The sequence below is a fragment of the Elaeis guineensis genome, chromosome 1 (assembly GCF_000442705.2).
Source record: "Elaeis guineensis isolate ETL-2024a chromosome 1, EG11, whole genome shotgun sequence".
Lineage (NCBI taxonomy): Eukaryota > Viridiplantae > Streptophyta > Magnoliopsida > Arecales > Arecaceae > Elaeis > Elaeis guineensis.
In genome coordinates this window covers 90,633,991-90,648,431 of record NC_025993.2, presented here as the reverse complement: position 1 = coordinate 90,648,431, position 14,441 = coordinate 90,633,991, and the positions used below count along the sequence as shown (strand labels likewise).

Sequence of the window (14,441 nt, the reverse complement as noted above, 5' to 3'; positions counted from 1 at the left end):
AGGCCCTTTCTAAAAAAAGGCCATATGCAAAGGCCATGGGATTTTAGGAGACGCTATATTATATATCTGCAGACTAATATCGTAAAATAATTTCCCACCAACCCTTTCTTACAGAAACGTTCCTGTTCAAAATATTCCATCCGTTTTGACCCAAACCTCAACGACTGGATCCAAAATCCCGCGGCCATCCCACCACCTACCGTGCCTTCGGCTCAGTCAAATCTCGCTGCACTCCACCCCTTCCCATCCATTCCCCCCTCCATCTATAAATCACCAGACAATGCTGTCCACCTCTCCCCGCACTGCCTTCTTTGAGCTTCCCTTCCACCAAACTTTGCTTTCAATAGCCTTCACTACTTTTCTCACCAACCTTTTTCTCCAAAATGCCAGCTGAGGCCACCACCCTCCCCGGCCACGGCCAGACCGTGTGTGTCACCGGTGCCGGAGGCTTCATCGCCTCCTGGCTCGTCAAGCTGCTCCTCGAGAGGGGCTACACCGTCCGGGGGACCGTCCGTGATCCTGGTAACTAAATCGTATTTCAAAATTTTCTTTTTGTTAGCTAGCACATCTCTTTTAGTTGCAAGTCTTCTGATTTCTTGATGCTATTCTTTTAGAGGACCCCAAGAATGGTCATTTGAAAGAACTTGAAGGAGCTGCTGAGCGATTGGTTCTCTTGAAAGCTGAATTGCTCGATATCGACAGTCTCCATGCTGCGATTGATGGCTGCGATGGTGTGTTCCATACTGCATGCCCAGTTACTGACGATGTAAGCCTTTGCATTTTTTCTTTTTCCTTGAGATTTTTGGAGACCATTGCATGTGGATTGGAGGGAGGTAGAAGTGCATGGTGATGGCAAAGGAATTGAATTAGATGGGTGGAATGCATGCAGGAGACCATGATAGTTCCTTCGGTGAATGGGACCAGGAATGTGATCGATGTCTCGGCTGGTGCAGCCATCCGGCGGGTGGTGTTCACCTCCTCGATCGGCGCCGTCTACATGAACCCTAACCACAGCCCGGACGTGGTTGTTGATGAGTCTTGCTGGAGCGATCTTGAGTACTGCAAGAGCACCAAGGTTGGTATTCAATGTGATGGATGGAATTTTCTTCCTTATTCTTTTCTTCTTTTTTCTCCCTTTACTGCAGAACTAGAACGAATGGAAGTCTGACCGAGGTTAAGGACAGGATTTGAACCTAGATCACTGATACTAACACCTTGGAAATTTGTACAAAGTTAATTTGACTAAGGCTCTTATATTGAAATTTGATTTTTGATAGTTTTTCTTCTCTTTTTTGTGAGATAACAATTTGATAATTACTATATAAATGCAGAATTGGTATTGTTATGGAAAGACGGTGGCCGAGCAAGATGCATGGGAGGTAGCGAGGGAAAGGGGAGTGGATTGGTGGTGGTGAACCCGGTGCTGGTGCTCGGACCACTCCTTCAGCCAAACATCAACGCTAGTGTAGCACATATCACGAAGTATCTAACTGGGTCAGCAAAGACGTACATAAACGCTGCACAAGCGTACGTCCATGTGAGGGACGTGGCAGAGGCTCATATAAAAGTTTACGAAGCTCCGGACGCAAAGGGACGATATATATGCGCAGAGAGCACACTGCACCGTGGGGAGGTGGTTCGCATCCTTGCTAAGCTCTTCCCGGAGTACCCCATCACCAACAAGTAAGTTTACTGCTGATATCATACTAAGTTCCTGGGTCCTACTAGGACTCTTAGATATCTAATAATTGGAGAAGTAGTTGTACGTTTGCGTAGTTCTTGTCAAAGCTTTTGCTAGGCAAGGGAAGAACGATAGTTAGCGTATATTTCAATGATAAAAAAAATAAATATAAAAAAAAAAATAAAATATAATATGTATAACGATATTTTATTTTTTTTTTTTTTTTTTTTTTTTTTTTTTTTTTTTTTTTTTTAGTCTAAAAATATCAAGGCAAGGAAACTATAGTACGTAACTTGAGTTAAGAGAACTATCGTATTTGTCCAAAAAAAAAATGGAAAATGGATACATGTGCAGAGGGGGCAAATCTATGAATTCTCACCTAAGCTCATAGAAATTGCCCTCTTTATGTCGTGGAAAAAAGAATATATATACCTTTATTTCTTTGTGTTTGACGTAAGCTTAACGTAGCCATCTATGTATGGTCTTTCTATTCTATGTTCTCCTCCACGCTGCTTAGGCAAGATTGGATGAAAATTATAGTATTAGTTCATTAATTCCCTTGAGCTACATGATATATATATATATATATATATATATTTTATATATTATATATAATATATATATATATATATCATAATTATTCAAGCCTCTTCTCATCCAATAGGGAAAGAAATCTCAATTATTTCTCGATACAATCATGGGGCTTACTATTTTTTATTTTGATGCAGGTGTAAAGATGAAATAAATCCACCGAAGAAAGGATACAAGTTCACCAACCGACGGCTCAAAGAGATGGGAATTGAGTTCACGCCTGTGAATCAATGCCTCTATGAAACTGTCAAGAGCCTGCAAGAAAAAGGCCTGCTTCCTGTCATCTCTCCGGACGCAAACTTTACAGCAGCGCACTAAATTTAATTACGTAATTAATGGCTTCCTATATGTCAATGTTTCCAACCTAACTCGTGATATTAATGAGTTGTTGTCATACTCAAAAGTAAAGAGTTGTTATCAGACTCAAAGCTGGTTATACTTCCTATATATGCAACTTGTACATGCTATTATATTTGAGTAGATTTTAATAAAAAAAATACAGAGATTTTGTCCTTCTTCCCTTGTTTGAACATGGTATCAGAGTTTGATCTCTGTTCTTGCCCTGATCCCCTGTGCCATTGACAGATCTAAGCTCAGATCTTGGGGCTACTCTCTCATCTGCACCCGTATCCTACATGCAGCCTTTTCTCTGATGTCTAGCCAGGACATCATTTCTACAGGACTTTTCCAATACCACACGTCGTAGCAGGAAGAAAGAAAAAATAAAACAGAAACAATCAAATACGTGGACAGCCAAATAGCTCGCCTCCATGGGGCATTTAAGTTTCACTATGAGAAAAGAGAAAATTACAAGAGGAGATCACATCCTCAACTCTCGTACACCCAATCTCTCCCTCACAAGAAGCTCTCCTTCACGAAATTTCTCTCTCTAAGAAGATCCCCCTGAACTCCTGAAGTGACCATTGTCTACTATCTAACAGTTTGCCTGAAGCATCCTGCTCCTACTCTCTGTCGGTGCCTCTCGATCTATTGCTGCTCTGAATCCTCTGTCGAACAACCAAAGTACCCCATCTCTGTTGCCACAGGGTTTCTTTAAAGACCTTAGATCGATCAAATCCCGACTTTAATGCAAATTAAGACTCCTCAGATCATCCAAATACGCCTCTGAAGCATTGGATCTTGATCACAAGCCCTGCAGACCCTCCGATTGTGCATCGATCCATAAGAATCCATCGTGAACCATGAGAAATCAGTCAAAAATGCCCGTCGGTCCATCATGGACGGTGCAAAACCTAGGAGAAATGCCCGCCCGGTCCATGCAGGTCCCTATGGACCGTCGGTCCATGCAGCGCGCATGGACCGCATGCGAAAACCATACGAGCCCGCTGCTCGCAGTCGGGCCTGCACCGCCATGTGCGTCGGCCTCCCGCCGTAGCCTCTGTCGGCCCACCGCCAGCCTCCGCCGCTTCATGGGCTGTGCCACCTCCTTCAGACTTTTTTCGCACGTAATTTTTTATCTGGACTCCATTTGGGCTGATCTTTGGCTCATTGGACTTCGTTCGTCATCGCGGATCTCGTTGTAAGCTCAGTGTAGATCGAATCTCAAGGCATCAAATTCTAACAATCTTCATCTCGACTCGACATTCGGCCTCCTCCTAACTCTGAGAGCTTTTGGATCTCCTTGCCCCCATACTCTGGGCAATCACCTGCTGATCATGGATGGACAGATATGGAGTCAAGACAAGCTGCTCAATCCCATCTTCAACGTATGCTGTGCTCCTCTTGATCTGAAATCTGCTCGGATATCATCCTGTGGCAATAGAATTCTCACCCTATGATATCACCCTCATCCTCTCGAGTCTCACGTCTCATACTCGATCTACCTTCACCTAGAGCTCCACCTCGCTCTGGACTCTTTCTAGCTCCTGAAGCTCCATCTCGATTGAGCTCCTCGCAGATAGTAATGTCCTCTCATCCTTTTTTTTCTTCTAGAATAACCTTATCACCGTGCAATACCTTTAAGATTCCTCCACCAGCTACCATCCTATAGCCTCTCAAATCCAGTTTGCTCAGTGAGATAAGAATCCATCTGAAATCGGATATGTATAAGATCTCCCCAATCTCCTCACTGCACCATCATGTGCCCAATGTCTTTGATTGCACAGCTCGATCCATCCGACAGATAAACAATATCTTCATTACTCTCCAAAAAGTCAAACTACTCCTCTCTGCAACATACATGATAGGTGCTGCTGGAAAGAAGTAGATACCTGTTAAATATCTCCAAAACATCACCCTCTGACTTGCTACTGGCTGTCGCTGCAGTAGCCCTCGTCCGATTCCTGAGTTGAGAGCAATCTCTGGCTAGATATTCTTATCCGTCACATCGATAACATCTGATCTTGCCCAAGTCCCTCATTTTGGACTTGAACCGTCCTCGTTGCGATCTCCTATCATTTCATCTACTGCCTCCTACTACTTCAGAAATCATCAAAGCTGAGCTACCGCCACCTGAGCTTGAAGCTGGATTCTCTTTCCTGCAAACCTCATTCTGAAAAATTATTGCGGTGACCTCATCCATCTTAATGGTGCTCTTCTCTACTAAAAGAGTAGTCACCAAGAACTCATACGAAGGGAGAAGTGACACTAGTAAGATCAATAACTTGGTCTCCTCCTCAACTTTCTCGCCAATACTGAGAAGATCGATGAGGATCTCCTGGAAGTGACTGAAATGCTCCACATACTCTATCTCTTAGTCATCCGCAGTTGGTAGAACTGCCTCCAGAGGAAGAGGGTGTTGGTGAAAGACTTTACCATGTACAACTCTCGAGCTTCGACCACAGCATCATCGAAAAAATTTTCAAGCACATGGTTCACCACCTCATCTGCTAGATACAAGCAGATCGTACTCACCATCGATCTGCATCTGGAGCCGTCTCCAATCCTGCACCTCCATAGTAGTCAGCTTCTTCTTGCACAAGAGAGCATCGATCAATCCTTGCTGGATGAGCACATCCTTCACCCTTGCCTGCCACAAGAAAAAATTATTTTTTTCATCAAACCTGTTGATCTCTATCTTGATTGAGCCTGTCTTCTCCATCTTTAATCTTGCTCACCATCGCCACAATCTGGATTCTGATACTACCTCGCTCCAATATCATTTGTTGGAGATGTCTGGCCAGGACACCACCTCTACGGGACCTTTTTGATACCATGCATCGCAGTAAGAAGAAAGAGGAAATAAAATAAAAACAATCAAATATGTGGATCGACCAAAAGATTTGCCTCCACGGGGCATGCAAGCTTCACTATGAGAAAAAAAAAATTATAACAGGAGATCATACCCTCAACCTTTATACACTCAATCTCTCCCTCACAAGAAGCTCTCCCTCACAAAAGCTCTCTTAGGAAAATCCTCCTGAATCTCTGAAGCGACTGCTATCCGCTGTATAACAGTCTGCATGAAGCATCCTGCTCCTGCTCTCTGTCGATGCCTCTTGGTCTGCTGCTGCTCTGGGTCCTCTACCGAACAACCAAAGTACCCCATCTCTATTGCACAGGATCTCTTTAAAGACCTCAGATCGATCCAATCCCAACTCTAATGTAAATTAGGACTCCTCAGATCACCCAAACATGCCTTGAAGCATTAGATCTTGATCGCAAGCCCTGCAGACCCTCCGATCGCATACTAATGCACAAGAACCCATTGTGGATCATGAGAAACCAGCCAGAAACACCGTTGGTCTATCATGGACCATGCAAAACCCAAGGGAAATGCCAGTCCGATCCATGCGGGTCCCCATGGACCGTCGGTCCACGCACCATGCGTAGATCGTGTGGGAAAACCGTGCAAGCCATGCTGCGCACACCCACCTGGGCTCGGGCCGTGCCCCACGCATGCCTACATGCTGGGCCATGTGCTCATGGTCAGGTCGAGCATCGTTGTGTGCGCTAGCACCGCTGCGGCCTTCGCCAGCCCACCAGCGCCTCCATCACCTCATAGGTCGTGCCATCTCCTTCGGACTTTTTTCATATGTGGCTTCTCTATCTGGACTCTGTTTGGACTGATCTTAAGCTTGTTGAACTCGTTCGTCGTCATGGACTTCGCTGTGGGCTCAGTGTAAATCAAATCTCGAGGCATCAAACCCTAACATTCTCAATTCTGTTGCCAGTGTTGGTGCGGCCTTTTGTAAAGTTCCATTGCCAGCATGCGGCATGTCTTCCACTATTTGGCCTCTTGCCAGCACTCACATAGGTTTCAAGCAATTTTTCTAGTGCGGCCACACCGCATTCCTAGCCTGCTTGGCAGCACTGGCATATACCAACCTGTAGTGCCATCGAGAGGATTTTTTTGGCAACCACCCCTTGCCTCAGACCTTTCTGGCACAAAGGATCAGGTTATTAGGCAACAATTTGAATTTTGAATATAGTAGCCAACATTTTGAATTTTGAATTTTGGATTTTGGAGAGATTCTAGGATCTATTTCTATCTTTGTATGATCATGATCATTTGTAATTTCTTTCTATCCTTGTATATTTTTTTCTATCCTTGTATGATTATGATTGTAATCCCTTGTATATTTTCAATTATAAATATAGATGATCTCCTCATCATATTATGAGAGAAAAAAGTTTCCATAATATTTTTTTTCAAAATTATTCTCTGTTTCTACATAGGTCTCCAACAGCATCTCCTTCATGGATAGTGCTCGGGCCATCTGGCTCGATCTTAAAGAAAAGTATTCCGAAGGCAATGCCCTTTGCATTTATAAATTGAAAACTCAGATATGGAGCCTTCGGCAAGGTGACGGTATGTCAATCGTCTCCTACTATGTAAGATTTCATATTTTATGGGAAGAACTTGCTACCTACTCAAGAGTGCCTACATGCTCGTGTGAAGCAGCAAAGGCACTGCAAACCAAGAGAGAAGAGGAACGCCTGCATCAGTTCTTATACGGGCTTAAAAGCTCATATGACTCCCTCCGTGACCAGCTACTCAACATGGAGCCCCTCTCGACCGTGAATAAGGTGTATTCATTTCTTATCCGTGGTGAGAAGCAACGAGCCATTACGGGAGTTCGTGTTTTACAATGAAGGCAGCTGCACTAGTTGCTCTCTTTAGTGATATACAGGCTTGTGACAAGAATAAAAAGTATATGCATTGTAACCATTGCAAGAAAATAGGTCAATGCCTGACCATTATTTTCAATTACATGGATATCCACTCGATTAGCAACCCAAGGGCCACATGGGAGCCAAGGGGCATAGCAGCAATAGCTTCGATGGCAACCAGAAAGGGGGAGCCAAGGCAAATTCCGTCGCTCAACAATCTGCAACAACAGCCACTCAGCAGCAGCTCAGTCAGCTATCTACTATAGAACAGTCAGCTGAACTGAGCTCTCCACTTTCGGGCCTCAATTTTGTGCAATATCAACAACTTCTTTTTCTTCTTGGCCAAGATAAAACTAATAGCTCTATAAACTTTATCGGTATGGCTTCTATTGACCCCTCCTTTAATCGTACTTGGATACTCGATAGTGGTGCCTCAGACCACTTAACCTTTAGTAAGTCTACTTTACATAATATTCGGCCTCTTCATAAGTCCTTACCCATAACTTTGCCTAATGGAACAAACTTACCCGTTAAATTTTTCGGGGAACTAATAACATCACCTTACACCAAACATTATATGCACCTAGTTTCATTTGCAACCTTATTTTCATTAGCAAGTTAGCCCGTGATCATAATTGTGTTGTCCCATTTTTTCCTTCATTTATGTCTTACAGGACCTTGCTACGAGGAAGCTGATTGGTCTGAGTGAATTTCAAAATGGTCTATACTACTTCAAGGAATCGATAATAAGGTCTCTCTATCAATAAGGTTGCCGTCTCTTCTGATATTTGGCATGCGCAGTTAGGACATTGTTCCTATAAGAATTTAAAATTAGGACATTTTCTTGCTAATAAACATTTTGATGCATCAAATAATTATTATGGTATCTATGCTCGTGCCAAGCAAACACGCAAACCTTTTTCTCTTAGTGTAATAGATCTTCAATTCCTTTCTTTTTAATTCATGTTGATATTTGGGGACCGTATCGTACTCCATTACACATGGGAGCACACTTCTTTCTTACAATAGTTGATGACTGCACACGTGCTACATGGGTTTATTTATTGCAAAAAAAATCCGATGCTTATCAATACTTTGTTAATTTTCATGCCATGGTTTTTGATCAATTTAATGGTGTTATTAAGCAAGTTCGTAGTGATAATGCCCAAGAATTCATAGCTAGTCTGTTAAAATCATTCCTCTTAGAGTGCGGGAGCATTTCTCAATCTTCTTGCATAGAGACTCACAACAAAATGGAGTTCATCGAGCGTAAACATCGATACCTCCTAAATGTTGCACGTGCTCTTCGATTTCAAGCAAATTTACCTGTAACTTTTTGGGGCTAGTGTGTTTTAACTACCGCTTATTTAATCAATTTAACTCCATCCTCTAAGCTTAATGAGAAAAGTCCCTATGAACTTCTTTTTCATAAGACACCATCCTACAATCATTTACGAATATTCGGTAATCTTTGCTATGCGCATAGAAGTAGTCATGATAAGTTTGAACTATGCTCTCATGCTTATGTTTTTGTTGGGTATCCTTTTAGTCAAAAGGATACCATATTTTTGATCTTTAAACCCAAAAAATTTTCACTTCTTGTGATGTTATTTTTCATGAAAATACTTTTTCTTTTCATAAATACCAACCCGACCAGCTTTTCTAACCAAATTTTGATGATCTTCTTTTGAGCCAAGACATAGTTCTAAGTGAACTGGGGCTCACTAGGCCTAATCCAATCTCAGTTTTAACAAATCCATCCCACTTATCTGAGCTAGGCCTCATTCGGCCTAATCCAGCATCTGTACAAGTTGGCTCGTCCAACTTATCAGAGTTGGGCTCTTTTCAACCTAACTTGACGTCAACTCAGCTCACCATAGCTTCATTTAATCTTGCCCAACCTACTCTGGCAGTAGGCCGAACAGATCTAGATCCAGCCCAATCTGAGGTGGAGACCATTATTTCCTCCCTTAACCAGCCCCCGTCTTCCCATGCTCCTAACTTTCAGCCACGTCGGGAATGCAGACAACCTTTACGACTAGCAAATTATATTATCGATGCTCCTTGTGTGACTAGATCATCGGACTCCTTGGTCAACTCAGTAACCTCTGGTAAGGCCTATCCTATTTCCTACTATACATTTAATTTTATATTTAATGAAGCACACTGAGTTTTTCTTTCAGCCATAATCGCTCATAGTGAACCCAGTACTTATTCTCAAACTGCACGAGACCCAAATTGAAGAACTGCTATGGAGGCTGAACTTGTGGCTCTTGAGCATAACAGGACTTGGTCTTTGGTACACCTCCCATCTGATAAGAAACCCATTAGTTTTCATTGGGTTTACAAAATCAAATATAAGGCTGATGCTCAATCAAGCAATATAAATCTCGTCTTATGGTTAAAGGTTATACGTAGATAGAGGGACTTGATTATAATGAAACTTTTGCTCCAGTTGCCAAATTAACAATGGTTCGTTATCTCTTAGTAGTTGCCTTAACCAAAAATTGGCAATTATGCCAATTAGATGTTAACAATACCTTTCTTCATGGCGATTTACATGAGGAGGTCTACATGACTCCTCCTAGATTTCTATCTCCAGGCGATGCCCGAGTATGTTGACTGCACAAGTCTTTGTATGGCCTCAAACAAGCCTCCAGGCAATGGTTTAAAAAATTCTCAAATGCCCTACTTCAGTATGGATGCATTCAATCCAAGGCCGACCACTCTTTGTTTACAAAGCAAGATGGGAACTCTTTCCTAGTCATTCTTGTCTATATCGATGATGTAATTAGTGTCGATAATGACTCTTCTCACTATCAAGCCTTGAAGGATTTCTTACAAAGCTATTTCCACATCAAGGACTTAGGCATTTTGAAATTTTTTTGGGGTTGGAGGTTGCTCGATCTTCTTCTGAGATATTTATTTTCCAATGAAAATATGGACTCGATATTCTTTAGGAAAGCGATATGTTGTCAGCTAAACCAATAGATTTTCCAATGCAATAACAACTATGGCTTTCAGCAGATGATGGCCCACCCCTTGATGATTCGGGTCAATATTGGCAATTATTGGGGCATCTTATTTATTTGATGATTAGTAGACCAGATATTGTCTACTCTGTCTATGTCTTGACACAATTTATGTAGTCTCCCTACTAACCTCATCTTGATGTTGTCCACCGTATTCTTTGCTATTTGAAGGGTTCTCGTGGACAAGGCTTATATTTTCCAAATAAGAATTCTTTGCAGTTACATATTTTTTGCGATGTGGATTGGGCAGGATGTCCTATGACCAGGTATTCTATTACAAATTTTTTTATCTCTTTAGGAGATGCATCTATCTCTTGGCGTGCTAAGAAGCAGGCCACTATTTTTTGTTCTTCTACAAAGGCTGAATATCACGCCATGGCTCACATTAGTAGTGAGCTCTTTTGGCCCCACACTCTTCTCTTGGACCTTAGCATCCCTCAAAGTGGTCTTACGCTACTATATTATGACAATCAAACTGCCTTACACATTGCCACCAATCCGTATTTCATGAACACATGAAACATATCAAAATTGACTGTCATTTCATCTACGATCATCTTCAATCTGGTAATATTGCCACTCGATATATCTCATCCAAGCAGCAACTCGCGAACATCTTTACTAAGGCCCTTGACCGTGATCATTTTCATGACATCTTGCACAAGTTGGACATTCGTAATCTTTATGTTCCAACTTAGGGGGAGTGTTAGGCACTAATTTGAATTTTGAATATAGTAGGCAATTTTTTGAATTTTGGAGAGATTCTAGGATCTATTTCTATCTTTATATGATCATGATCATTTGAAATTTCTTTCTATCCTTGTATATTTCTTTCTATCCTTGTATAATTATGATTGAAATCTCTTGTATATTTTCAATTATAAATATAGATGATCTCCTCACCATATTATGAGAGAAAAAAATTTTCATAATATTTCTTTTCAAAATTATTCTCCTTTGTTCAAATTTTTCACAGGTAATGGGCATTAAGAGCTTTACCACTCAACAAGAAAGGATATTTGTGACGCAAAAAAAGCATCACAAATACTAAATTTCTATCGTAAATAATTACAAAAAAATTTTATCACTAATAATTAGTTGCTAAAAATAGGATCGCAGATAATATTTTATGGTGAAACATAAAATTTCATTGCTAATAACAGATTTTTTATGATGAAATATTTTTAATTTTTTTATTTTTTAAATTATTTATGATAAAAAAATTTCATCACAAATAGGTAAATTTATAATAGAAATATATTTTTATCATAAATAAACTTATTTATGATAAAAATTTCCATAGCAAATAATTTAATAAATAAATTTAATATTTTTAAAAATAAAATAAAAATATTTATTTATGATAAAAAATTTACATCATAAATATTTTCATCTTAAAAAATATATTATTTATGATGAAAATCATTGATCACAAATAATTTAAAAAAAAATTAAATTTAAAAAAATAAATTATTTATAATGAAAATCTTTTATCATAAATAAATTTATTTGCATTGATACTCCATCGCAAATAATTCTATTGTTAATTAAAATATTATATTTTTTTTAAAAATAATTTATAAATATATATTTTTAATTTATATTTTTAATATTTAATATTTATAATTTATATAATTAAAATAAAAAAATTCACATAATAAATCCATAAATAAATATGATCATTTTATTATATTAAAATATAATTATAAAAAATAAATTTGATAATTATAAGAGATCCAAAATAAAAATAAAAAAAATAAAGATAAATTGCTGGCCATCAAACATCAGTATCTGGAGAAGGAGAACGGGTGGAGCACGATGGATCGGCTTGCTGTTGCCTCTCAACTTAATTATCTGCTCTATCTATGCCATCTGCTCCATCATCTGTATCTGAAATAACTAGTATGAGTCGATGCATACAGCCAATTCATCAACTCGCTATCGATCCTCAGTAGTCTGTCTCTGTATCTCCATTAGTTGGACATCGCAGGCAACATGGACGTCAACCCTGGTGAGCATGAGGATAGGAGAGCTCTGATCCCATGTCCTAGTTCTAATATAACAAAATCTCATATCAAACACCTGATCATAGATCTCATCATCTATGGGTGCAATCGAGCCCTCAGGGGTAGGTTGGGATCTCATCTCTATCATACAATCCTGAAAATTAAAGTTATAGCTATTCTTAATTTATACTGAAAATCAAAATGCTAATGAAAAAATATTTGAAAAAACTTACATAATGCTTCTGGTCCCCATTGTCCATTTTTCTGACTGTCACTAGTGGGTCTGCTGGTAGATCTCGATCCTATCAGGAAGCTCTCTACTCTCACTACAATAGAAAAAAATATTTATAATGCAAACAAAATATTACAAATAATAAATTTCATCATAAATAATTATTTATGATGAAACTTCCATTGCTAATAATTCATCGCTAAAAATAAGATCACAGATAATATTTTACGATAAAAAAATAATTTCATCACTAATAATTATATTTTTATGATAGAATTTTTTCATTATAATTTTTTTATTTTTTAAATTATTTGCAATGAAATAATTACATCACAAATAGATGAATTTATAATGAAAATATTGCTTCATAAATAATTTAAAAAAAATAAATTAAAAAAATTTATTTATGATGGAAGATTTTCATCATAAATAAGTTTATTTGCAACAGATATTCTATCATAAATAATTTCATCATTAATTAAAATATAATATTTTTAAAAAATAATTTATAAATATATATTTTTTAATTTATATTTTTAATATTTTATATTTATAATTTATAAAATAAAAATAAAAAATTCACATAATAAACCTATAAATAAATTTGATCATTTTATTATATTAAAATATAATTATAAAAAAATAAATTTAATAATTATAAGAAGTCCAAAATAAAAATAAAAAAATATACAAACTGACCGTTGGCCATCAAGCATCAGTATCTGAAGAAGGAGAATGGGTGGAGCATGATGGACCAACCTGTTGCTGCCTTATCAACGCCATCTGCTCCATTATCTACGTTTGGAATGACTGATAGGAGTCGATGCGTGCAGCCAACTCATCAGCTCATTGTCGATCCTCAGCAGTTCGCTGTCGATCTTCAACAGTCTATCTCTATATCTCTGTCAGTTGGGCATTGTAGACAGCATGAACGTCAGCCCTGGATGAGCGTGAAGATGGTGAGCTCTGATCCTATACCAGCCCTCTAACATAACAGGGTCTCATACCCAACATCTGATCACAGATCTCGTCATTTATGGGTACGATCGAGCCCTCAGGGATAGGTTAGAATCACATCTCTATCATACGATCCTAAAATTAAAGTTATAGCTATTTTAAGTTTGTACTGAAAATCAAAATATCAATAAAAAAAATATTGAAAAAACTTACATAAAGCTCTTAGCTCCCCACCGTCCACTTCTCTGACCATCACTGGTGGATCTTGATCCTATCAAGAAGCTCGCCACTCTCTACATCTCTCTGTAATTTGAGAATAATTAAAAAAAGTTTCAAATAGTTAAAAAATTAAAATATTTTAAATAGAAATTACTTATCATCTGCTCTATATAGCGAGCGAACGACCTCAGACCTCCACAATACGAGACAGTCTGTCTTGTCCAATTCGCAGTATTTCGAGAACATCGATCCTATATAGTTAACAGATAAATTAATAAGTAACTAATTGAATTTAAAAAAAATAATTCAATTATTAAACTCTAAAAAAAATAAAATTGGATGCTTAACTTGATATGCTGAGTCCTCATACCTATGGCATATGACAGCCCAGTCCTCGATACTGATGCTGTCATATGGCCGTGTCGCATTGCCTCCACCTCCTGATCCTCCACTATAGCATACCAGTGGCGATGAATGCGACGCCAGTAATTGTTAAAATACGAGCATAGATGGTCATCCACAGCTTATCGCACATAATCATGCTCAAAATCAACAATATCAAATACAGCCTGTCAATAACAAATATTATAAGAATATAGTGCTCATTAAATATTTTATTAAATATTATTTTATCTAAAGTGGCTATAGAA

General features: G+C 38.7%; 1 protein-coding gene across 1 annotated transcript; it reads left to right on the top strand.

Annotated features, from left to right (window-relative positions):
- The first annotated feature begins 287 nt into the window (after positions 1-287).
- Positions 288-2,784, top strand: LOC105036005 (cinnamoyl-CoA reductase 1). The gene is given in 6 exon segments (XM_010911737.4): positions 288-522; positions 615-766; positions 890-1,075; positions 1,332-1,401; positions 1,404-1,683; positions 2,410-2,784. Coding segments are annotated over 6 exon segments (1,008 nt in total). The 5' UTR covers positions 288-383; the 3' UTR covers positions 2,591-2,784.
- Positions 2,785-14,441: the final 11,657 nt, after the last annotated feature.